Below are 27,407 nucleotides of genomic sequence, written 5' to 3' on the forward strand. Positions count from 1 at the left end.
CTTATTCATTTCCAGAGAGCCAGTGTGGCGTAGTGGTTAGAGTGTTGGATTACGACCTGGGAGACCATGGTTCAAATCCCCACCCAGCCATGAAGCTCATTGGGTGACCTTGGGCCAGTCACTGCCTCTCAGCGTCAGAGGAAGGCAGTGGGAACCCACCTCTGAATTCCACTAACCATGAAAACCCTATTCAAAGAGTCACCCATAAGTCGGGGTCGACTTGAACGCAGTCCAATTCCATTCATTTCCAAGCACAATTAAAGTGCTGTTGCTTACCTTAAAAGCCCATAATGGCTTGGGACACAAATAATGTATGATTTTTGTGTTTGTACTCCATCCTGGAATCCATGCTTTGGATGGAAACATGGTTTAGAAATATTCTAAATAAATAATAAAATGTTTCCCAGAATTCTTTCCAACCCAAGTTTTCAACATCTTTAAACTCCTGACTGCACACATTAGGCAATGTTTTTAAAAAAATCACCAGTGCAGCATGATACAACCTCACTTCTTGCTCAGCATCTCATTATATAAACTGGTTCTATTCTATCATAACTATTTATTACTGAATATATAAAAAATTAATTAATTAAAATCACTAAAAGTATAAAACTGTCTAGACTAAGCGTTTTGGAACATTTCCCTTGAAAAATTGCTTTGATATTGGTATGCCTTACAGAAGCCTAAATACAGTAGGGCCCCACTCATATGGCAGGTTAGGTTCCAGACCCCGCCGAAAAGCATATCAGCTGTAGCACGGGGGTCTGGAACCTAACCCGCTGATCGCAAGAGAGGAGGAGATGATCAGATCTTCCCCTCCTCGGGTGCGATCAGCTCGAGCGGGAGTCTGATCACGCCAGAAGAGCAGAAGATCAGCTGTAGCACGTTCCGGCGCGATCAGCTGGAGTGCGGGAGTCTGATCGCGCCAGAAGAGATCAGGTGTAGCACACTACAGCTGATCTTCCTCTCCTCCGGCACAATCAGCTCAAGCGGGGGAGTCTGATCGCGCCAGAAGAGATCAGGTGTAGCACGCTACAGCTGATCTTCCTCTCCTCCGGCACAATCAGCTCAAGCGGGGGAGTCTGATCGCACCAGAAGAGATCAGGTGTAGCACGCTACAGCTGATCTTCCCCTCCTCCGGCACAATCAGCTGGAGTGCGGGGAGCTCCAGCCCCTCCTCCAGCTGATCGCCCCACTGGCGCCATATTAGCAGAACACCAAAAAGCGGCGTGCCAAGAAGCGGGGCCCTACTGTATTTTATAATTATTTTTGCTACCTAAGTTTACAATTTTCTTTTTCAAACCTAGAACCTCTACTTTGCATATAAACTCACATTTAGACAAGGAGAGCTGAGGATGCTATATAACATAACACTGGCAATACACCCCCACCTTCCCAATTATCATGTAGTCCAATACTTGCTGTGTTGTCACTGTTCCAAAAATGCCTTGTTGTTGAAAACAATCAGGGTTATGTCAAATATAGTGATTTTTACACAGCCCCATCCATACTTCCCAGTAGAATGACATAACACCAGCATCTGCTTACCAAGCTACAATTTTCTCTCACAATTCAGTGGTTTTTTACTTGCACATTATGTGCAATGAAGTGTTTATTTTTATACAGCCTACTGTCAAGAAAACAACTATAATTAATTGTTTGGTATGCTATTTCAAGTTGTTCATACATTTTAACGGACAAATGAAAAGGTAAGCAGCATACAGGCAGCAAGAACAGATAAAATTAACACAGGCTCTAATCCACTCATATGGACTCAACAAGTAGGTTTCCTCATTAACTTCAATACTGTGACCACTGTTATGCAATGGGGACTCACTTGCTTACACAGAAGACCCAAATGCACATCAGAACTCCTTATCGTATTAGGAGCCCTTGGTTTGGGTCGATGATCAGTAAAATAAATTCAAAGCTTTACTACATTATTTCCTTCAGTGATCACATTGCTTTCTTTGCAATTAAAGAAAGAGGCCAGTTTCATCCATCTTCTCAGGAATTATATATTAACAAGAGGCACTAATTCATTAAAATGTTTTTTCATAAAGCCTGTGTCAGGACTACCCATCCTAAACCTGCTCAGGCAGACCTCAAATTGTCTGAAATGTAGCTTTGTAGATATATTATTTGCTATAACCTTAATCTACCAGCCTATAACCAAAACAAGTTCTCATGTAAGCATGTTTCCATAATACAGTAACCCGAGAGAGCGGGGGCTATTAAGAATGAGATGTGTAGCCGGCATTTCCATACAGAAGTCTAGTATTTAGTGTTCTACGGCATCAGGATTCAGCTTATTCTCTCAAAAACTTGTTTCTCTTTTTTCCTATACATGGTTTCCCTCCAGATGACATTTCAAAAAGCAAACTTTCTACCATTCCCTACTCATATAACATAAAACAAGAGTTCTGCTCCTGGTCTTGTTGAGACATTCTCTACCAGGCAGCAACTATCAACTCTGGATAATACAAAATGATGTTCTTCTCTTAGCTTTTGTAAGGTCAGCATGGAAAAGTATTAGTTCACCTCCTTTCAAAGCATTCCTTATCACCAGAATATGTTTTTATTTCAGTTATTTGACACTTCATTTCAAGGTGCAGGACTACTGAAGAGAAAGGATCTCAAGTGTGTGTGGGAACCATATTGTTCTTTGGTTTCTATAATTAACTTATTAGCGCATGTATAATCTTTCTTCTGTAAATACACCACACACAGCAGTTTACAACATATACAATTATGATTCCATAAAAACAATATAAAATAATAATTTAAAAGGTTAGGGTCAACTTTACAAATCACAAAAACATTGCCTGCCTCATAAACTAAAAACCTGCCAGAATAAAAAGGTCTTCAACAGCTGACAAAACAAACAAAAAACAGCAAGGGGGCCAACCACACTTCACAGGGTAAAACATTCCATGATTTGAGTTCAGCCACTGAGAAGTCCCCTTCTCTTGTGTTACCAGCTGTACTTCTGCTCCAGGCAAGGCACTGAGAAGAGCATCTCCTTCTGATCTTAGGGAATGAGCAGGATACCCTGGGAGGAGGAAATCCCCAAAGTATAACTTGTTGACTCAAATGCCTATTTCAGTGTCTCTCGTCCTAGCTCTCCAGCATTTGGCACCTCAAAGGCTCACAATAATACTCTGATAAAGAGTAATTAAAATGGTAAAAAGGAGAAGGCGACTGTCTCATAGTTGCCTTATACCAGATTAGACTACCTGTCTATGTAGTCCAGTATTGCCTACTCTGAATGGACATGAGATGTCACGTCCTGAATCTAGGGTGTTTCTGCACGCAAAATATGTATGTTCTATTAACAAGTTATGAACCCTCCATCAATTATACAACTTCAGAAGAAAGAATAGCTGTGTATTCTTAGTGCAGGAATCTCAGGCTGAACTCTGTACTAACTTCACAACAGTTGAACACCAAGGCTGCAATCCTATACCTACTTACCTGGGAGTAAGCACCATTGCGCTCAATGGGACTTACTTCTGAGTAGACATGTACAGGATTGCACCTATAGATCAGCATACATTAAATGATGGCAGCAAAATCAGTACATGCTACATGAACATTTGAGATAAAAACAAATTTATGCCAGGGAGTCAAACCGAAACCTTTTTTTTAAAAAAACCCTGAAAACCTGATTGAATCATTATCTTGTACAAAGGATGGAACAGAATCTTATCGTAATTTGTATGTGTTGAATCTGGTGATGCTGAGTGTCTGGAAAGTTAGATCAACTGGGATCTGATTTAGCCTGACATGTTTAATAAACAAAATTACTACAAATGCAAATTGACATCAAGCAGGCACCTTTGCTGTATTTCTTTCTGCATCTGCTTAAAACTTTTTTGTTTAGGCAAGCCTTTCCAGATACATAGATGTTGATCTATTTTAATCTTTTTAGTTAGTAGCTATTTTAATGTTCAAAATATTTGTTTTTAACTGTTTTACTTTTAATTTTAATGTTTTTTGTAAACCACTTAGAGGTCTTTACATTCAAGCAGTATATACATTTTATTAAATAAATAAATTTATATTTTTTATTAAACATGCCATGTTAATACTATGTGCTGTATAAATATCTCATTTTCTGAATAGCCAAAAGTATTCAAACTGAAATATTTGTTGTTATATTTATACAAATGCAAAGCTTTCCTTGGAAACTATTTTTATTGGAATACTTATAAATATTTTAAGACATGACAATTCAACAGGATACATTTGTTTAGATTTTAAGGGATAAAATGAAGGTGCTGAAAATTGTTCACATACTAAATTTTAGCATGTTCAGTGCTATGCCTTCTATTATATATGCATGTGCACTTCTAGGGGCAGTCCCCTATAACATGACAATTACAACTTCAGGACCACCCATTTTGACTAGTATTTTATCCATCCATTATGTTACAAATTAATCTTCTGAAACAAGCCAGATTTAGAAATGGAAAAAAAAATACTGTGGAAAAACATACCAGTGGAAAATTTTCCATTACAGAAAGTTTTCTGTCCCACATCACTCATCGAACAAGAATGAGAACACAATCAGAGAAACGGTGCAGGATGCTAACTTTAGAATAAGTATTTGACTAAAAAACTGAAAAGATAACACAATGAATAATGAATGACTAATGAACTCAGAAAAGTAACATTTGGAAGAATTGTTCTACGCACTGGTTTTGTTTAGGCTTCTGTGGCAAGCAGGATGTAAATCTGTGTTTTTTAAATATTCATTTCACTATAAGCCGACTAAATAGCCTAGAAGCAGAATAAAGAGGAAAAGAGTATTTCTGAGCACTGTAAAGTGACTCTCTCAAGCTGTAATTCTCAGCCAGTTTCTGTAATATCAGACCTGGCTCAGACATATTGGCTACATATGTATGCAACGCTAAACCAAGGTTTTACATGCAAAAGCTGAAATTACCCTGAGCAAAGCCTCAGCTTCAGTGTTTCCTCAGTCCCCATGCACAGCCAGGACTTTTGCCAACATTTCACTTTCACAGATAAGTGGACACTAGGGGATGTGGTTTATCACAAACTCTGGCTAGTCAAGCAATCCAGCTTGTTTGAAAGTTGGTTTGCTTTTGAAACTGATCAGTTTGTAATAAAACAGATCCCTAGGTCACACACAAGGGCAAGCCAAGATTACAAAACATGAAGGTAAATGCTGGCAAAATCCTCCTGGCCAAAGTCATTTTCCTAGTCAATGAAGATTAGGAGAGGGAAGTGCAGGAGTCTGAGCCTTTGGTCTGGCTCATTCCAGCTAGTGTACAAAGTATGGATAAACCATGATTTAGTATTATGTACAAAGGCAGCCAATATGGCTTGCACACAGAGATTAAACCACAATTTTCTGGTTCAGATGTTACACAGACTGTGAATTAACCATGACATTTCTTCTCAAGCCAGGTATGCAAGAGAAGGGATGGGAAAGCAGGAACACCAAGCTCAGTGCACAGTACCATTACACCTGAACTAAACCTTTGAGGTTTTTGGAACTTTTTTCTAAACTTGACTTAAAGATAAGTATATAAAATATGTTTAAACATTAGTACTAACATTAGGATAATTATAAGTTTGATACTAATCATCTTATCATATATGTAAATCACTATTTAAGCTTTCCCATATGAAGTAGAACAAAACCAGTTGGTTCAGATGCTCTGAACCAGTTACTAAAATGCTACTGGTCTGATCACAGCTGAATCAGAACCAGACCTGAACTGGAAAGTTTGTTGGTTTGACTCCCTGTTTGTAAGCACAATGTGACAGCATCACAAAAATGTATCCAAGTTTTATCATGAAATAAGAAATACCAGTTTTTTAATCTGTCTCGGGCTTCCAACTGGGCTCCCACTTCAAAGCTGATACCTCTTCTGTTTGGTGGATGTTTTCTCATTTTGTTATAAGCCGCTGCTTTTATTCCCCTGAAAAATGCAATTAAATATCAATCACCAGAACCCGAGTCAATTGCTAATCTGTCGAATTAGTCAAAATAATTCATATTCCAATGTTTCAATTACGAAAGTTTCCTTTGCATTCTTTAGATTGCATGTTGAAAAGAGTGTCCTTTAGTACATGGTCTCGTGATTACAAAGACTGGCTTTGTATACCTCAAATTTCAATAAAACGGCTTCGGTAGCCTAAGAGGAACAAATGGGTGTGCTATGGAGTCAGCATCCTTGTCGACAGGCTTCCTCCAGTATCCAGGGTCCAAAATATCTGTAATGCTGTTCAAATTAAATTCTTATTGATTATTCAGTACAAGTAGTTTTGTAGGACGCTGTTGCTGGTAGTACTATCTGTCTACGATTTGTTTCATGTGCTATGGCCACCATTTGGACAGTTTTTTGTGTTATTGCCACGTAACAAGCCATTTTGCATGTAGTTGCTTACTAACTGGATTGCCCCATCTAAATGGCTTCTTTAGTAAAATATACAAAGTAATACCTTGCCATATGGACCACACATCATGCACAGATGATTTCAACTACCATTCAAATAGAGCTATTATCTGAAGTGGTCCTTAATCTCAAACCTACAAGATTATAGACATGTAGCACTTCAGAGCAATATTTTCTTTTAGAACAGTGTTAGCATTTATACAGTACTCTTATGATATGGTGTATTATGGAGAACTTTGTGAGCTAAAGACATGACTAAGTATTATGGTAATCTGATGTATAGAGTTAAATATAATAACTCCTCTGTAACACTTTTGTTATTACACTTGCATCTTTTATTTCTATTTCACTGCTACAATTTTGTTAATGTTGTTTGGTGATCTATGAACCACCTGCACATAGGACTCGAATTACTGAACAGTGGTAAAAACACACACCCCTGGATATTTGCACATCACTGATCTGAGATATGAAATCATCTGCAAAATGAAACAGTCTCAACGTGGTGATTCTCAATGGCTTGTTTTAAATATTACAATGAAACTCACAACACCTTCTTTGTCTAAAAGGTTTCCTTTTTTTTCTATAACAGAAACATGTTTACCTCTAGAGTTTTGTCAGTCTTAGAGAGTTGTTTTTAGGTTCAGTTCTTGGTTTTACGTACAGCTCAAAACATTTTAAAATACACTGGTGAAGTAAACTGCAATTTTCTGCCAAAATATGAGGTTTGAGAAATGTGATCCAAGAAGCAGTCGGCATTTTAAAAATGCTTCAAACATGCTGGTTTATCTCTGGCACTATCAACAATAAGATAATTGGACTACAATAATAAATCTTATACAGACACAGACGAGCCAAAATTTGATAGCCAAGTCAAAATTTGAAGATACCAGGAGCCTCCCAAACCCCTTGGATTGAATCCAATGAAGCCACTGCATGAGTAGAAAGGATTACTCATGCAATGAAATGTCCCATCCCTTTCTTCACCCCCCCCAATCTGCTACAGAAGGCTGGGAGAACCCCCAAAGCAGATTTGGGAGATGCAGGGGGAGGAAAGGGAGGTGAAATTCTGCTGCATAAGTGGAAATTGTTCCACTCATGCATTGACTTCAATCCCTTGCCCCTGATCTCACCTTGTACTTCTACAAGATCAGGAACCATCTGCTTTTCCCTCCAGAGCTCCAAGTTTAGAACTAAAGGGGGAGGTGGGGGATTATCCCCACAGCTGTGCTAGCCTTTACAGCCACAGACGACCCTGGAAACCCAAGACAACTGTAGGGACCATTCCCCCTGCCCCCCCCAGCTCTGAAGTGGAGATGGGGAAGGGAACCAGGACTTGATTGCTGCTACAGCCCAGCACCAAAATAGCTCCAGCCTTCTTCTTCAACTTGGAGCTTAACTGGCAGGGAGCTTCCCCATAGCTGTGCTGTGCTTCCAAGTACAGTTCAACACATGGACAAAGTAGAGAGGAAGGCTCAGGGTCCTCTTGTCATGCATACCAGCAACAGGACAGGCACCACGGTGAACAAATTTGTGGACGCCTCTGAGCAGAGACAGTCCTAATACAATAGAGGAGTAGCAACACATCTCCCACCTTAAATGCAATGCAAACCCTGTCCTGCTTACCTTTCTCTTCAAATCTAATTAGCCACCGAGACTTAGGGGAACTAAAATATACGTTGAGGAATTAGGTACATGAAAAAGAAAGCCACCCTCTTCTCCCAAACAGCTGCACAATCAAAGAGAAATAGACTTCCATAAACTTCCAAAATTGAACCCCTACCTAAGGCCTACATATACATACACACAAACACACACACGTATATATGCCACCCCATAGCCAAAGCTCTCTGGGCGGTTTGCAGCAATTAAAAACATTAAAAACAAATATACAAATTTAAAAACACAAAAACAATTTAAAAACACAATTTAATTTTTTTTAAAAAAAATTAAAAACACATGCTAAAATGCCTGGGAGAAGAGGAAAGTCTTGACCTGGTGCTGAAAAGGTAAGTGCTGGCACCAGGCACACCTTGTCAGAGTGCCCTTCCTCCCAGTTCTTCCTCCCAGTTCAAGCCCAGAGCGGCAGAGACGCAACCAAATATATGTTTATTGAATGTAAATTGTTCTCACTTTAGGCAAAAATAGATTAACAGACCAAAACAATAACACTGCTAATGTTTCTCCCCCTGTGTAGCTTGCTACTGGTGAAAATCTGGCCTTGATTAGATTCTTCCCTTGGTACAATTAGTCTGCCAGTTAACATTTTGGTAAAAACAATGTTTTATCAGGTAAAAAGTATGAAAGCTTCAATGCAAGATTGCATAATTTTATAATATTTCAGTCTGTCTGTTGGACTTGCACCTTGCCACTCACGTATAATAGCTACCACCCTACATAGCAAACTATCTAAGCTGTATGAAAGTAATGGCCAATGGTGCCACAGCTGAACACAGCACTCCAGAGTCAGAGCTGGAATGAGACATCTATATCCAAGCAGCTCACTCTTCTGACATAAAGGATCAAGATTTAAAGCAGAACAAACTTGGAGCTAAGCTTGCATCACAAGATGTTGGCAACTAGTCCCAGTCAACAGCAACAGGGTATCTTTCTATATTTCCTAGTCAGGAAACACAACAAGACTATTAGGCAGCTATACAAGGTATAACTTCCCACACCTCTCTTCGCATAACAAGCAGTTTCTCCCTGAATGCTATGCCTTCAATATACAACACAGAAGGAGGGCAGTCTTGCCCTGCGATGTACCTGGAGTCTGCGCCCAGAGGGTGTTGAGATAACACAGCAGCTTAGCCCAGCTCTCCACCTGTGAAAAATGCATGGAGGGGATAGAGAAGCTATGACAAGGCAGGGGAAAGAGCAAAGTTCATGTCAGAGGAAAAGAGGTGACCAGAATATCAGTCCATTCTGTTCTCTTTTTGGATCAGGGGAGGTTACTGACAAACTTCTGGTTAGGCCAAACAAGTATCTGCTTAAATCTCTAGGCCTAACAAGTGCTGTTAGCAAGAACAACTGTAGTAACAAAAACTGTCAAGCAGGCCTCTAGTAATGGCTATTAGCTACACAAGAAGTATAAAAAGTCATATTCTCAGCTCTCCCAAGTCCCCTTCTCAGTCTCTCTGCCAAAGCAGCTAATCCAATAGTTGACAAAGGGACCATGTCACCTCATCTGCGGAATACAGCTATGTACAGGCTTTCCAAGTGAATGGAGGAAAGAGCCTGAATACATTTTAAATCATCTATGTGAATGGAGGAAAGAGCCTGAATACATTTTAAATCATCTATGTGAATGGAACTGTGTGTTAAATCCTCATGCATTGGGCACAATATGCTTAAGATTTGTGATCTCTCATTCTTAAGTGGTTCTCACTGTACAAAGTTCCTCTCAAACAAACTTTTTTCTCAACAGGTCTACATTTAACAAGTAGAAAAACATTAAATAAACATTGGACTGCTGAGCTTTTCAGATCACTGACCACGTTTCTGACAGTATGCACAAAATGAACTTAATACACACACACTTTTCCACCAGATATGATATCTCACTATAACAGATTTAAAGAAACCACAAAGAGAAAATCACACTATTATTATCCATCTTAACTGTACCTGTTAATTTATTCATTTCACTGTGGGGCCTAGTGCAGACACTAGCTGGCTGCCTAAATTGCAGTTTGCAGTGAGCCAGCCTTGGGAATATACAACCTATCCTCTACTTCCTGCTTTTTTTGGTGTAAGTTCTCCTCTCCCTTCTTGGCTTAATTGTAGCTTAGTATTGCATTTGTACTAATAATTGTCACGATGAATCCTGACCATAGTTTACAAACAAAGTCTTAAGTGTAGTTATGAAGGAACTTTGTTATGCCATTAACATTAACTGTGCTTAGTACTACTGTATGAAAGTGGATATTTTCAAGCTTGACTAAAATTTGTGGCTGTTAATGAATCACAGTACAATGTTTCTCCATGCCTCCATTCCCACCCACTCTGCCATTTTGTCACTGAAGAGTTTACATTATGTGTCTTGCTGTATGCATTTTCTAATATACATGCCTAATGATATATCAGTCTAATATATATTGTTCTATTGCAATGGTTGTCTTTTGTCAGTTTATGCATATACAGTCTCTTTTCTGATGGATGCTGTCTGTAAGATATATTCTGGGACACAAGATGGAGCTGGGACAAATGAACAGATATTACAGGACAGTCCAAATATAAGAACTTTGTGGAACTGCTAACAGAGTAATTGGTAAAGTATTTATCAGTAATGCAGAACTTTAGAAATTTGCAGAAGCTATGGTCACATGGTAACTGTAAACAATACTCTGCCAGTTAAAAAACATCCAGTCTTTTAGTAACTGAAGCAACTTCAATTACCAAATCACGTAAGAACAGTTGAGCTTGGGTACGAAAACAAGCAGATGTAGCCTACAGTACACATAACATATTTTGATTTAATCAATTTTTACATTTCTGTTTTACTAGTATATCAGTGGTTCTCAAACTGGACAGTGGAACAGACACAACACTGGAAAGGGGTATGAAGTTCAAAGGCAAGATAATATCATGGAGAATGTGGAATCTTCCTCCTTTCATTAGCCTGGGTTTGTGGGCTGAATGCCTTCTAGCAGACAACATACAGGGATTCATACTAGGTTTGAGAGAGTAACTGCATCTCCGCTACATCATCATACCAACTTTATCTGAGAACAAGGTTTGCTAGGATAGAACTGGTGCTTTTAGAAGACTATCCTCTTCTAATGGCAGTGTTTGATTAGTATTACAGTCCATAAATCCTTGCATGAAGCAACAGGATGAGTATAACTATGTATGAGATTCTGCACATACTCACTTGTAGAACCTATTTCTGGCATTGGATTACGGAGCTACACAGCACAATTCAAGAAGTTTGAGAAACATTGTTTCAAGTAATAGTTACAATAATAAATACTCAAGTGGTGACGTGTTGTGCATTATACCATCAGCAGCAGCAAGAACAAATAAAATCTCACCCAGTTCACCCCCCCCGCAATTTGCATGCCCCCATCAGGAATGGTCAATCCAAAGTAGTAGTGGTAAATGTCCATGATGCCTGACACAATTAGGATCCCTTGCAGGTGGATAGTCACAGCCATGCTGTGCTAAAAAACACACCTGCAGGTAAGAAAAGGCAATGGCTACATAAGGATAAAGACCATCACTACTATTATTTTAACATTCCTAGAAAAATAAGCAGCATTCCCAAAACAGTATTTTTGGGAAAGATCTTTCTTGACTTATATCCTGCCCTGAACTGACAAATGCATTAATGGTTTCAGGTATACACCAATTCAAATCCAGAAGTGGAACTTTGAAGGCAAATAAAAGAATCCTCCCTGAAATGAAGTCATTTACCTTTAAATAACGTAATCTAAATCTACCAAAGGATTAGGGATGAGAAATGTATTCTAAACTACATAAAACATCCATTGTTTATATATAGAGAATTGTATTGATTATATTTAAGAGAATATTAAATGTATTGAAAATGTTATGGACTAATTCTTTATTGTGATGGAAATGAGCTGCAGGATGCTTCAGGCTCATGCAATCTCCTTCAGCATGGATCTAGTTTTAATCAAAATCATAATTTCATTTTTAATATATAATATTTAAGCAAACTTCAATTATTTCAATGTCCAAACCAGCCAACACATACATCTAAAGCTCTGCAATCACCTGGGATAATGTTTAGTGGAACATTTAAGTATATCTAAAAATGGTTTATATACCATCATCAAAAACATGCTTTGATGTTGAATGCAGACTAATAGGCCTAGCCCAATATATTTTCCCTATCATTTAGCATACCAAGTACATTATATTTGTTATTATTCACAAAAACCTTATCAAGAAGACCATTGCTTAATTATTTTTATAAACATGGAAGTGAGGCTGAGAGACAAGTAATTCAGAATGAAATACAGGATTTTCCCAAGGAACTCAGTATTCACCGCAGACTTAAAATAGACTCTAACTTTGCATACTTCTCGTATTACTGTACTGCAAATCTTATTTTGTACTATCATTTACAGCCTTGTAACTATGCTTTATAAACCCAGGCCCACCCTTAGCATGTGCGGGGCCCGGGGCAAAGCATAGTTGGGGCCCCCCCACATTCTTTCTCTATATACAATAGGGCCCCGCTTATACAGCGGGTTCCGTTCCGGACCCCCACCGTAAAGCGGAAATCACCGTAAAGCGGAACCCCATTGACTTTAATGGGGTGTGTCGCACGATAATGACGTGAAAATGCCGCAAAAGCGGCTTTAAAAGAGGGGAGGAAAGCCACCGCATTAGCAGAACACCGGGAAGCGGGGCCCTACTGTATCTATTTATTATAAAATATATAAAATATGCCGCAGCGGGATAGCCACCTGTTGGAGATGCTTTAATTTGGATTCCTGCATTGAGCAGGGGGGTTGGACTCGATGGCCTTCTAGGCCCCTTCCAACTCTGCTGTTTCATGATGCACAACTATGAAAGGCAACGGAGCCCTGCCCTCTTTTGCACCTGGCTACCCTCCCATAATCCAGAGGAGGAGGAGGGGAGGGGTTCCCCCCTTTTTTCTAACTCCTGCATTTTCGGATCCTTTCTCCAAACTGGGCATGGCAGGGATTGAGACACCTGCAATGGACAACACAAGCTCCGCCTCTGATCTGGAGCTCTTCGCAGGCCTCCTCCCTTTTCCATCCAGTGCTCCTCTGAATTCCAGGGGAGTCTCCCAAACCACCCCTAATGGAGGGAGGGGCAAGGGGGGAGAGCAGAAATGCAAAGCCCGCTTTCCCACAATAGGCGGGTCAGGTAGTTCCCGCTCCACCCTCCGACCTTCTCCCTTGGCATGCTTGGAGGAGGAGGAGGGGGTGTCCCCTCTAGCAATCCGAACTCACTCTGCTTAACCCTGAGAGAACCACTGAAGACAAGAGGAGCCAGGCCTTATCTTTTCCCTGGCTTTGGTAAGAGCCAAGGTGGGGGTTGCGGGTATTCTATGTAGGAGGGGGAAAAGAGAGCCTGTCAGCCGGTGGTGCACAGCTGCTTGACAAGCTCAGCCGGCTGGCAACGACAATATCTTTGACTCAGTCATGAAATCTGTTTACGTTGCGGTTATGACATAAGCAGATCACCAAGCACGGTGCGCACGGGGACCCCCAAAGCATGGGGCCGGGGGCAACTGCCTAGGGGCGGCTCTGTATAAACTCCTCCCTCTATTTACATACAAACACCCCTTCTGTGTTTCAATCATTTATTGTCCAGTTGATACACATATTCTGCAAAAAAATGTTTAAAGAGTAGAGGCTAGTTTCATTCTTCAAAGGAAATTAATGAACCTGGTCAGTATCTCTAGTAGTTCTAGGTCTAGTTTTCAGATCTTGCCTCAACAACCAGCTACTGTTAGGATGTATGCTTTCATGATCTACTCCAAGAGTCCCCAAACACAGTCCATCAGCATATTTGGAATCTTGAGAAAGTGTCTTCAGCCATAACATGGTTGCTGGGGGGGGGGGCATGGCCAATCACAGTTTACTACTACGGAAGGCAAACTGGTGATACAGAGATACAAGTAACCTGTCCAAGAAATTGAGTACAAACTGCAATCCTTTGCACGCTTACATGGGAGTAAATTCTAATGAACTCAGTGGTACCTACTTCCGAGTAGACATACAAAGAACTGCTTTGTGATTGCCATCCACCTTTCCCCCCCTTCCTCCATTTACCCATTCTCCCTCACTTTCCTTTTATGGCAGTAAATCCCTTTGAATTCAGCAAGACTGACTCCACAATAGTCCTAGCACTCCACAAAGAACTCCTCTGCACCAATTTCCTTGTGAGCAAGTCTCATCTCCTTACACACAATGGCCCTTCTGTGTCGAGGATGCAGTGTGGGCTGGAAGGAAGATGTGCTCAGGAGTGGAGAAAGATGAGACACCTGAAGGCTCCAGAGGCTGCATGCTCCACAGAGAAGGCAGGGGAACGGGTTCATGTGTGAGTGGCTCACACACCTTCTTTTCACAAGAGCAACAATTATTTGCCCCGTTTTAAGGCAGGAGAAGCTAGGCACATGGGCCATCACTAAAACTAAAGAGGAAAACCAAAGCCCCCTCCCACCTATACAACAATCACCCCATCGTTCCTCTCTTAGTCATCATTCAGCCCCTCCCCATAGCCTATTCCAGCTCCTGCCGAACAACTCAGAAGGAGGGGAGGGAGCTTGAGGAGCTCTTGCAGGGGGCACCATCAGAATGTGCATCCTGCTCTGTGTGTGTGTGTGTGTCTGTCGAGCCAAGGCAGTGGCAGACGAGGGGATTACCTCATGCCTATCAACTGGTAGCAGCAGGCATGGAGACAGATGGAGGTTCTGTAGGTGACACTGCCCCTTCAGGCAATGAATTAGCAGATAGCAGTCCTACTTCCTCTGTTCCTACCTCCTGTTTCCCTGGCTTTTGTCCCTGGATTCTGTTCCTGCATTTCTTTTTATTACCTAGACCTCGTTACGCTGGTCTGATTACTTGGTGAGGATTCATGCACATCTTTAACTGTGCAGAACATACCCTCAATTTAATCTTTGCCTCAGAACATGGGAGGAATAGTCTGGAAGTAAAAGAGGGGAGGAGCTCAAATAATCCCACTGTTATGGTCATACTATTTCCTATAGTGAGGTTTGTCTTACAACAGAAGATGGCAGTTCCCCCCTGCAAAGGTAAGGGACCTATTAAGATGGTTCACCTCCAGAGACTTCTGGAATCCTTATATATTCTCTTTATATATACCCAGTCGATCACAGCGCTTTGCAGGTGAGGGCCTCTTGCAGATACCATCTTATCAGGAGGTCTGTTCCACACAACATAGGAAGTGGACCTTTGGTGTTGTGGGACCCACCCTTTGGAATTCCCTCCCCTAAAATATTAGACAGGCACCATCTCTATTATCTTTTCCACCTATTGAAGACCTCCCTCTTTCCACAAGCCGGTTAAATAGAAACCTTATCCTACTCTGCATCTATTTTGGAATTGCTTTAAATATGTTTTTTTTTTAAAGATGTTTTATTTTTAAGATGCTTTATTTTAAAGAGGTTTTTAGTGTTTTGTCTCTTGTTTGCTGCCCTGAGCTACTTCTGGGAGGAAGGATGGGATGGATGGATAGATAAGATAGACAGAAAGAAATAGATAAATAAATAAATAAATTTGACTTCCAAATGCCCAAATTTTCTGGCAGACTGGGGTGGCAGTCCTGTTGAGCCCCTAGCCTTGCTATACAATAGTGAGATGTGTGGAACCGATCACACAACATTCATGAGTTCCCTCTCCAGCACTATGGGGCCTGCACTGCTCCTTGGTATTCTGGGAGCTGTAGACAATGAAGCAGGTCACGTGACAGCTAGAGCACATATGGTGCAAGAATCACTGTGAAGGCAACCAAGCACATGATAAAGCACATGATTGTGCCTACTGTGTGGAGATGAGGACAGTGAAGAAAGTATACTTTGTCATCCCCGTTGCATCCTTAAGTAGGTATGGAACAGAGCTTATTAACATCTATCCCAGTAAATGGAGTATAGGAAGATTGATATCACAAGTTTGCAATGCACTTAAAAGGATAAAGTTGTTCACATCCATGACAATTTGGACATCACTGCTGCGACGAGTCCAGATATGTAGCCTGGTATTATGGGATCAGTTTCAGCTTTTGAGGTCTGAGGATGTAAGCGACATGCATGCAGCAATTTGGCTGACCATGTAACTCACCATGGACCCAGAGGTTAATGATAACTACTGCCCTGTTGCAAATACCTGCTTTTTAGGGAAGGTGCTCGAGAGGAGGGTAGCGGTTCAGCTCTTAGAGAAAACTGATTATCTGGACTCATTCCAATCTGTGCTCAGGACTGAATTGGCCTTGGTTACCCTGATGACTGACTTTCATAAAGAGGTGCAACCCTGTTGCTTCTTGCTAATTTTTATGGCTTTTATTTATTTATTATTGCATGTATATTCCACCTTTCCTCCAGGGAGCTCTAGATGACGTACACTTCCCATTTTATCCCCCAAAGAACCCTATGATATAGATTAGGGAAAGAGACCATAACTAGCCAAAGGTCACCCAGTGAGATTCATGGGTAAGTATAGATTTGAATCCTGGTCTCACGGCCCTAGTCCAACTTGCTAATCACTATATCACACTGCCTTTTGGTACTATCAACCATGGTACCTTACTGAACAGCTCAGTGAATTGAGAGGCACTGTGTTACAGTGGTTTCACTACCTGTAGGGCACACTCCTAGAAATTTCTGGAAATTTTGAAGCCATGGGGGGGAAAACAGTACAGTTTATTCAGACAATAATTACAAGCTGAATTTACTTTTTAAATAATATTTATCATGGACTTAAAAAAATGAAGGTTTGCCTGGAGTGAAATAGGATAGTCCAAAATTGTTCAATTTTTCCAGGGGGGGGGATGTTTTGGAAAAAGTTAACTTCCTCCAAATCTTTCTATTCCCCTCCCCCCAGGCCTTCACATCTCCACCTGTTCCAGAGGGTGGCACTGGACAACTACATCTTGCCTAGAAATGTGAAGGCCTGTGAAAACAGAGGGAAAAAGAGAGCAACTTTTTTTCTGAATTTTTCCAGCCCTTCACATCTATAATCTTGTCCCCGGGTAGTTAGGGGTGAAGCAGTGTACCATCTTCCCTCCAATGTGAGTTAACATTTATATGAGGTCATCAGGGGTTTGCGAGTTTAGTGTCATCAGTATGCAAATGACAGCCAGCACTATTTCTCCATTACAACCAAGTCAGGTCTGGATATCCAAGTCTGTATTGACACAGTGATGGATGATGTCCAATAAATGGAAGCTGAATCTTGATATAACAGAGGCCTTGTGGGCAAGTGGTTCCCATGTTTGGGAATTGGATAGATTGCCTGCTCTGGATAGGGGTTGCACTCTCTCTGAACAGCAGGTGTGAAATCTGGGGGACATTTATCACAGTCACTGGAGGCCCAAGTGGCCATAGTAGCTAGGAGTGACTTTCACTAGCTTTGACTGGTGCAATAGCTGCAGCTGTTCCTGGACGTAGACTACTAGCCACAGTGATCTATATGTTGGTAACCTCAAAACTGAATTACTGTAATGCACTCAATGTGGGGCTGCTCTTAAGGTTAGTTTGCAAGCTGCAGCTGTTAGGGGTAGCTAAGTGAGTACTAACACCTTAATACAAAATACATGCATATCATATTTTAACATATATAAAGGGTGTGCGCATTTATAAATTGCAAGCCCACAATGGTAGGGGATTGCCAAGATCATCTCTGCATTGGGCCTTAGTAACATAACAGTCCATCCAGTATTCATGGTGATTTAAACCTAAGAGAATTTAGGTTAACTAGAGATGATCACAATATAATCTGTATGCCCACTGATATAATCCCAAAAAAGGAGAGTAGCTACAGTGTGATGCTGAGGTTTAAATTGGAATACAGCATGCCCTAGGGAGCATATAAAAAAATTGCATCCACACTCGAGGAATAAACTAAAGACTGCTTTTATCAGTCACAAGGCCTTTATAAAATAATTTCGAGAACAAGCTACATTTGTATCTTTAACCACTGACTTCAGCTACTAACCCACTTGAACCACTGAAACTTGCTCCCTACCAGAACCACTAGTTTACTCATTCTTCCTCCTCTTCAACTGCTTAGTCTGCATGCCATAGGAACGTATGAAGCTAGCTTATGCAGAATCATACCACCAGTCTATCTAGCTGAGCATTGCCTACACCGACTAGCAACAACTGTCCAGGGTTTCAGGACAGGGTACATTCCCAGCCCTAACTGGTGATGCCAGGAATTGAACCTGGGACCTTCTGCATACAAAACAGACACCCTATCCCTGAGTCAGAACCCTTGCTCAAATTCCTTCAGACTATATGATTAGTAGCTTAAAGGACTGAGTGGATAAATGAGGTTATTGCGAACACAGCTACTCTGATTTTTTCCCACTCATCACATAAAGCAAAAGGATTTCACCAGTGATGTTGGCATATTCCCTTGAAGATATTTACTAGACCATGTGGTCAGTCAGGAGAATGCATGCCAGAAGTAGAACAAACAGCAAGGGTTCAATAGCACATCTGGACAGCAGCAGGAGGTACACCAGCCTGGCTACAGCAAACTGTCAGGTCCTCTCACACTCTGCTTGCCTCTCCTGTACTGCATTACTGCCAGCGTCTGAGGTTAGTAGAGTCAGAGGAGACCACACCATTGTAGAGACATTGCATGTATAATAAATGTAGCATGCACTAGAGCGCCAATACTTCATGCTTTGGGCTTGAAGTACTGTGGCACTTTAGCTTAAAAGGTTATCTACCATTCTTTTTAAACAATTTATTTGCCATTTATTTAAATTTCCTTATGTTCTTTCCTTCTTTTTCTTTAGGAACACTGAAGAAGGCATTCCTCTGTTTGATTTACATCAGAACAGGTTTGTCATCCTACCAGAATGAAACTGCATGCCGATATCTTATCTTCAAAGTAAAAAAGATCTAGTTACAATAGAATAGCATTAACAAGAATGGAAAAGAAAACATAGCTTTCAAGTAGGTTATGTATGAGTTCTAATCTACTAAGAACTCTGGATAACTCTCCAATAGGCTCTTCTGAATCTATCTATCTGTGTCTTCCTCCTGAATTTACCCAGATTCCACAGGCAACATGTTGTACAAGATGTTAAAACACATCCTCTCCCTTGGTTTTCCCTGGCAGATTGAATATGCCCATTTATGTGGAAGACAAAAATATATCTAAGTTTCAAGATAAATATACAAGAATATTCACTCCAGCCTATTTTCCAATAGGCACAATAAGGTAAAAAATACACAGTATTAGCGCTCAGTGAACCACATTGCTCAAACGGCCTTACAAACATCATACCCGCAACTAACATTAAGAGCGCTGACCTATTCAAACAATATAAGCCCTGAGGGAAAGCAATTAGCAAAACAAATGTTAGGTAACTGGCAACACCCATTATGCCTGTCAAGAAAATAATACACACTCGCAGGTCCCAGCAATTTATCATCATCATTCATTATTGCAAGAGTTAATTTCTGCCCATGGAGAAGCAACAATTTTCAAGCGTGTCTCTGCGCTCCAAGTGCCAATTATTTCGGACACTAAAACAATCTCCGTTTTTTAAAAAACAACCCCCACTTATTGCGAGACGCTCACTATATCTAGGGCGTTGAATGAAACAAACTACGCGCGCCAATTCTGTTACGGAAAAGCGTAAGTTTGTATGATATTTAAAAATCAAAAGCAGCTGCGGCTCAATCTAAACCCGACATTTTACCTTTAAAGGGCTGAATGGACACTTTGGTTGATGCGACTGCAATGACCAAGGTCACGTTATTAACACACTAGAAACACGGCATTTATTTTTTTTTGCCAAAAAGAAGCGCGCCTGCTCTTTTGGCTTGCCGCTGACGGAGGCTGGGCAGCGTCACCAGCTTCAGACGAAAGGGAATGAGGGTGGAAAGCATGGTGCAGAGAGGAAACCTAGCACTCCTAAAAGCAGCTTGCAGAAGACGGAGCCAACACCCACCCACCCCATTGCACAAGAGACAGGAACCCTGATGGGGGCCCCCAGGCAACCTCTCGCCAATCCCACGGGGACGCTACAAGCAGCTCAAATAACAGCGAAAGAGGCCGGCGCACCAGGAGGGACCCCTCCTGAGGGAGCCTCTCGGAACCCCTGGCGCTGTGTGGAAGTCCGCGGGCTCCGCACAGAGGAAAGAGGCGCCACACGGACCCCGGGACTCCCACACAGTCACGACTTGTCCCCGCCCCTTTTCGCCTTTGTAAGGCCGCGGCGGGAACACTTTGCGTTCGCTGCTGGGCTTCCTTCCCCCACGTCCTCTCCAGGGGGCCACTTAGAAAGTGCCATGTTCTTACCGGAGGCTTCGCCGGTGAAAAGGCGCGACCGAGGGGCGAATTATTCACTCGGGCTCCACTCTCCGTGACCAGACCAGCGCCGCCGACGGAGCAGCGCCACAAAATGGCCGCCACGACTGCGGTGCCGCTAGCCCGCCCGCCTGCCCGCCGCGAGGGGAGGGTCTTCCTGTGGGAGGAGCGAAGACGCCTAGGGGGCGTGGTTTCGGCAGGCAGGGGGTCACGGCGCAGAATCTAGGTGACCGCAAGCCTCGTCGTCTCCGCTCCGTCACCCGTACCATTCTCTTGGGAGCAAGAACGTACTTCAGCTTCCTCGTTGTTCAGTGTAAAGTCGCCACGGGCCAACGGTGCCAGTGAGAGGAAGTCATAACGCAGGCAACAAGCATGCATTTTATTCGCAAGGGCGCACAGCTGCTGAGTCTACTGTACCAAATATTTTTATTTATTGCCTTTATACCCCGCCTTTCCTCCAAGGAGCTCAAGGTGGCGTACATAGCTGAGAGGCAGAGACTGGCCCAAGTCACCAATGAGCTTCATGGCCGACTGGGGATTTGAATTCTCAGAACATAGTTCAACGCTGTAACCACTTTGCCACACTGGTCCCCAAAATATTTTGGGGACAGGGACCCCTCACACAGCCACAAATTATGTACCACTTTTAAGGCCATTTTGAAAAAATCTCAGATCCGCCTTCGTAGCTGGTTAACAAGACATACAGTTCAGTGGTAAAGCACGTGCTTTGTATACAGCAGGTCCTGGGTTCACTGTATGGCAACCACAACCAGTGTGATGTAGTGGGCAATTCTGAAGTGCAAACGTTCTACAGGACAACCGCTGTAACCATGCCTCTTCTGATACGATACAACAAAAGACTACACAACAACAATAAAACATTTGAACAATGCAGACTTTATTTATTTATTATAAAATTATATCCTGCCCTTCCTCCCAAAGGAGCCAGGTTTCATCTCACTCCTCCAACTTTGCTTAACCTCTGACCTGGTTAAGAGTTCTGATGGACTCAAAAGCTTGCTTGCTATTTGGAGAGATCTGGGAGTTTGAATTTTTGAAAATAAAAGTTGCAGTTTAATTCTTAACCATGCATGCTACTGTAACCTACCTCTTCCTCTGCTTTGCTTATTTGGTGGGTTTCTCTTTCAAAAAAGCTTATTTATTTGACATGCAGAAGATTGGCACATGGCACGCTAGGAGATACCTGAAATAAGTGGAGGTGTGTCATCCTTGCCTACCCTGCTAATTATACTACTGTCTGTAACTAAAAGGATGGATCTCATGTTCTAGGCTGAAGAAAGACCCCTCCTTGAGACCCTGGAGAGCCACCAGCTGGTAGAGTAAACAATAATGATCCCTAGATGCACTGCCTGAGTCATCATAAGGCTGTTGCCTATGTATATGCTTTGCCCATATTAGCTAACAGCCAATCCTTCTTTTTGTCACAACCTTTCTACCCTTCCCCCTTGGTGAGTGGCTCCAGAAGCCTTTACTCTGGCTCAGCAGAAAGGGTGTTGTGGAAAAAACTAGGGGATGCAAAAATTGTATTGTGCTAATTTTGACCTCTTCATTCTGTATACTGTGCCCCCTATTCTTCATTACCTGGTGGTTGTTTTTTAAACAATTCTAGCTCTCTGTTACCTGAAACTCCAAGCTCCCCTAGGAAGGAAAGAATGCTTTACCACTTCCCTATGTTCAAAATACATTCAATAGTCTGCATTGCCTCCATTCTTCCTCTTAAACCCAGCAGTTTACAGATTGTTAGTACAAATTGTGGACTTTTTCTGGAAAGTGGTCTAAAAAATAAAAGCAGAATATTTAATTTAATATTGTCTCTGTCGCTTCCAGTACAATTAATTTTTTTTTAAGTAAGCTTTTTTATATTTCAAGACCACTTCCCAGAAAAAGCCTACCCCCCCCCCGTGGTTCTTCCCTAGCTGTCACCAAGCAGCAGCTATTCCATCAGGCTGCAAAGCAGATGGAGAGAAAGGAAGCGGGACTGCTCTGTTGGCTCTACTGAGAGCCTAGCTGCCTTTGGCTCTTCCTCTTCCTCAGCCGTCGCCTGGCAGCAGCTGTTTGATTGGGCTGCAGCAGAGGGAGAGCGGGATGCACGGTCCGCTCCATTGTCTCAGCAAAGAGATCAGCTCCTTTTGACTCCAGCTCTCTTTTAACTGCTTTCTGTTCTAGCTGGTCATTATAAGAAGTGGTGCCTGAATTTGCTTTTTTCCTCGTCACTCTCCATCCTTTTCCGTTTATGACATGCCTTTTAGTTTATAAGCCTGAGGGGAGGGAGTGCCTTTTTATTAAATTATCTATCAGCAACTCTGGTTTTTCAACTGAAAGAGGGTAAAAATACTTTACATAAATGGATGGTTTTGCATTGTAAGTTTTATCATCTGGTATTCAATGTATGACAATACCCATCAAAGTTAAATTAGAATTTTCCTTCATTTTAGTGGATTTTCTGGTATGCAGTATATGAGGGACGTCTCTTTTGTACATGGGGAAAAATTAATAAAGTCTGAGTGATGTAACACAAACAAACAAAATCTAGCTGTGGAAAGTGGGTATAAAGTAGTCGGAAACATAAAAGAAACATGGATGCAAATAACTTCCCCCTCACAATTTATTTATTCTTGACCTCACAATTTATTTATTCATATTACAATTTCTTGCCACTTCAGTCACACAGATCACTTGCATTTTGATGCTAGATCAGATAATTTGAAATTATACAGTACAAGGCTGAAACTCAACCACTTCACAACTTTATTGTTGTTATTTATTTATTTATTTATTTATTATTTTATTTATTTATTAGATTTATATTCTGCCCTCCTCCCAGTAGGAACCCAGGGCAGCAGATTTATATCCTGCCCTTCCTCCTAAGGGAACCCAGAGTGGCAAACAACTAGCAATAAAACAATAAAAACATCTAAAAAAATCTTAGACATCTTAAAAACAATTCCAAATTATCTTATCACCACCCAAATGTGTCTATTACACAGCAATCATCCATAGGCATGTCCTAGCATTGTCTTGGACATATCCTATCTCCGCTCTTCCAATCTGATTTGAAATATAACCTGAGATAGAACGTCTCTCATAAAAAAATGTTAGTGTCACATTGCCCCTTCTTTATGCTGAACACTTGCATATGTGTTGTTGCAATAGTAATCCTGCTCAGTATGAGAGGAACTGAAGGTTCAGACACTTACAATTGAAAACCATTTATGTTTTGCATTAGCATTTACTGGGTAGATTCTGTAATAATGAGCACTGCTGCCTTAATCATAATCCAATTTTACGGATCCATTTAGACCCTAGGTGCACTTTTCATTGTGTAATTTACACATAAGTAGACTTACAGGGAAGGTAATTGTCACAAATTTTAACTTGTACAACATGCCCAAATTCCAGCCAGTTACCACATACCATTTTCCTTCTGGAAAAAAAAACGGGGGTCCAAAAATACCCCAGCAAATATCCCTGGGGGCAAATGTATGCCTTTTATTGTGTAATTTACACATATGTTGACCTACGGGGTTGTCCTTCTAGGACACTAACACAAACTGTCACCCATACAACACCCCCAAATTTCAGCCAATTGTCACCTTTTTCGTTCTGGAAACAAAAAAATCCACTAAGGTCCAAAAATACCTCTTTTTACTCAATATGCATGGAAAAGAGACCAACGTATACTGCTCAGAAACATTCTACCTCCTCTAAGTTTTTTTTTGTTCAAGGTGCTTTAGTATTGTCAAGCACACTTGTGGTGGCCAAAAAAAAGTATCTGGGTACAAAGTGATCCCATCCATCCTTCCATTGGGGTCCAAATATACCCCAAAGTCAACCTGCGTGATTTTTTTTAACAGTCTGGATTAAGGTTTTAAAGAAAGTCCACTGGCATCCTTCCGCTGCACCTCCACCCTTTCAAACTCACTGAAAGGATTTTGAGTTTCTTGTCTATATCCTCTTATAAATTAATAGGCCAACAAGGGTATTAAGCCTCCAATTTTGAGTGGTAAGAACATTACATAAGAACATAAGAAGAGCCTGCTGGATCAGGCCAGTGGCCCATCTAGTCCAGCATCCTGTTCTCACAGTGGCCAACCAGGTGCCTGGGGAAAGCCCGCAAGCAGGAACCGAGTGCAAGAACACTCTCCCCTCCTGAGGCTTCCGGCAACTGGTTTTCAGAAGCATGCTGCCTCTGACTAGGGTGGCAGAGCACAGCCATCATGGCTAGTAGCCATTGATAGCCCTGTCCTCCATGAATTTGTCTAATCTTCTTTTAAAGCCGTCCAAGCTGGTGGCCATTACTGCATCTTGTGGGAACAAATTCCATAGTTTAACTATGCTCTGAGTAAAGAAGTACTTCCCTTTGTCTGTCCTGAATCTTCCAACATTCAGCTTCTTTGAATGTCCACGAGTTCTAGTATTATGAGAGAGGGAGAAGAACTTTTCTCTATCCACTTTCTCAATGCCATGCATAATTTTATACACTTCTATCATGTCTCCTCTGACCCGCCTTTTCTCTAAACTAAAAAGCCCCAAATGCTGCAACCTTTCCTCATAAGGGAGTCGCTCCATCCCCTTGATCATTCTGGTTGCCCTCTTCTGAACCTTTTCCAACTCTATAATATCCTTTTTGAGATGAGGCGACCAGAACTGTACACAGTATTCCAAATGCGGCCGCACCATAGATTTATACAACGGCATTATGATATCGGCTGTTTTATTTTCAATACCTTTCCTAATTATTGCTAGCATGGAATTTGCCTTTTTCACAGCTGCCGCACACTGGGTCGACATTTTCATTGTGCTGTCCACTACAACCCTGAGGTCTCTCTCCTGGTCGGTCACCGCCAGTTCAGACCCCATGAGCGTATATGTGAAATTCAGATTTTTTGCTCCAATATGCATAATTTTACATTTGTTTATATTGAATTGCATTTGCCATTTTTCTGCCCATTCACTCAGTTTGGAGAGGTCTTTTTGGAGCTCTTCACAATCCCTTTTTGTTTCAACAACCCTGAACAATTTAGTGTCATCAGCAAACTTGGCCACTTCACTGCTCACTCCTAATTCTAGGTCATCAATGAACAAGTTGAAAAGTACAGGTCCCAATACCGATCCTTGAGGGACTCCACTTTCTACAGCCCTCCATTGGGAGAACTGTCCGTTTATTCCTACTCTCTGCTTTCTGCTTCTTAACCAATTTCTTATCCACAAGAGGACCTCTCCTCTTATTCCATGACTGCTAAGCTTCCTCAGAAGCCTTTGGTGAGGTACCTTGTCAAACGCTTTTTGAAAGTCTAAGTACACTATGTCCACTGGATCACCTCTATCTATATGCTTGTTGACACTCTCAAAGAATTCTAATAGGTTACTGAGACAGGACTTTCCCTTGCAGAAGCCATGCTGGCTCTGCTTCAGCAAGGCTTGTTCTTCTATGTACTTAGTTAATCTAGCTTTAATAATACTTTCTACCAGTTTTCCAGGGACAGAAGTTAAGCTAACTGGCCTGTAATTTCCGGGATCCCCTCTAGATCCCTTTTTGAAGATTGGCGTTACATTTGCCACTTTCCAGTCCTCAGGCACGGAGGACCCAAGGGACAAGTTACATATTTTAGTTAGCAGATCAGCAATTTCACATTTGAGTTCTTTGAGAACTCTCGGGTGGATGCCATCCGGGCCCGGTGATTTGTCAGTTTTTATATTGTCCATTAAGCTTAGAACTTCCTCTCTCGTTACCACTATTGGTCTCAGTTCCTCAGAATCCCTTCCTGCAAATGTTAGTTCAGGTTCAGGGATCTGCCCTATATCTTCCACTGTGAAGACAGATGCAAAGAATTCATTTAGCTTCTCTGCAATCTCCTTATCGTTCTTTAGTACACCTTTGACTCCCTTATCATCCAAGGGTCCAATCACCTCCCTAGATGGTCTCCTGCTTTGAATGTATTTATAGAATTTTTTGTTGTTGGTTTTTATGTTCTTAGCAATGTGCTCCTCAAATTCTTTTTTAGCATCCCTTATTGTCTTCTTGCATTTCTTTTGCCAGAGTTTGTGTTCTTTTTTATTTTCTTCATTTGGACAAGACTTCCATTTTTTGAAGGAAGACTTTTTGCCTCTAAGAGCTTCCTTGACTTTGCTCGTTAACCATGCTGGCATCTTCTTGGCCCTGGTGGTACCTTTTCTGATCTGCGGTATGCACTCCAGTTGAGCTTCTAATATAGTGTTTTTAAACAACTTCCAAGCATTTTCGAGTGATGTGACCCTCTGGACTTTGTTTTTCAGCTTTCTTTTTACCAATCCCCTCATTTTTGTGAAGTTTCCTCTTTTGAAGTCAAATGTGACCGTGTTGGATTTTCTTGGCAATTGGCCAGTTACATGTATGTTTAATTTAATAGCACTGTGGTCACTGCTCCCAATCGGTTCAACAACACTTACATCTCGCACCAGGTCCCGGTCCCCACTGAGGATTAAGTCCAGGGTTGCCGTCCCTCTGGTCGGTTCCATGACCAACTGGTCTACGGAATAGTCATTTAGAATATCTAGAAACTTTGCTTCTTTGTCATGACTGGAACACATATGCAGCCAGTCTATGTCCGGGTAGTTGAAGTCACCCATTACTACCACATTTCCTAGTTTGGATGCTTCCTCAATTTCATATCTCATCTCAAGGTCTCCCTGAGCATTTTGATCAGGGGGACGATAGATCGTTCCCAGTATTAAGTCCCTCCTGGGGCACGGTATCACCACCCACAACGATTCTGTGGAGGAGTCTGCCTCTTTTGGGGTTTCGAGCTTGCTGGATTCAATGCCTTCTTTCACGTATAGAGCGACTCCGCCACCAATACGTCCTTCCCTGTCCTTCCGATATAGTTTATATCCAGGGATAACCGTATCCCACTGGTTTTCTCCATTCCACCAGGTCTCCGTTATGCTCACTATATCAATGCTCTCCTCT

General features: G+C 41.6%; 1 protein-coding gene across 2 annotated transcripts in view; it reads right to left on the bottom strand.

Annotated features, from left to right (window-relative positions):
* Positions 1 to 20,584, bottom strand: part of PHF20 (PHD finger protein 20) — a 65,713-nt gene extending 45,129 nt beyond the window's left edge. For both annotated transcript variants that reach the window (XM_061631733.1, XM_061631732.1), the window contains exons 1-2: positions 20,429 to 20,584; positions 5,841 to 5,951 (exon numbers count right to left, since the gene is read on the bottom strand). In XM_061631733.1, coding sequence (XP_061487717.1) covers positions 5,841 to 5,923 — 83 coding nt within the window. In that variant the 5' untranslated portion in view covers positions 5,924 to 5,951; positions 20,429 to 20,584. The remainder of the gene's footprint in view (positions 1 to 5,840; positions 5,952 to 20,428) is intronic.
* Between the last annotated feature and the right edge of the window lie 6,823 nt (positions 20,585 to 27,407).

The sequence above is a fragment of the Rhineura floridana genome, chromosome 6 (assembly GCF_030035675.1).
Source record: "Rhineura floridana isolate rRhiFlo1 chromosome 6, rRhiFlo1.hap2, whole genome shotgun sequence".
In the NCBI taxonomy this organism is placed as follows: domain Eukaryota; kingdom Metazoa; phylum Chordata; class Lepidosauria; order Squamata; family Rhineuridae; genus Rhineura; species Rhineura floridana.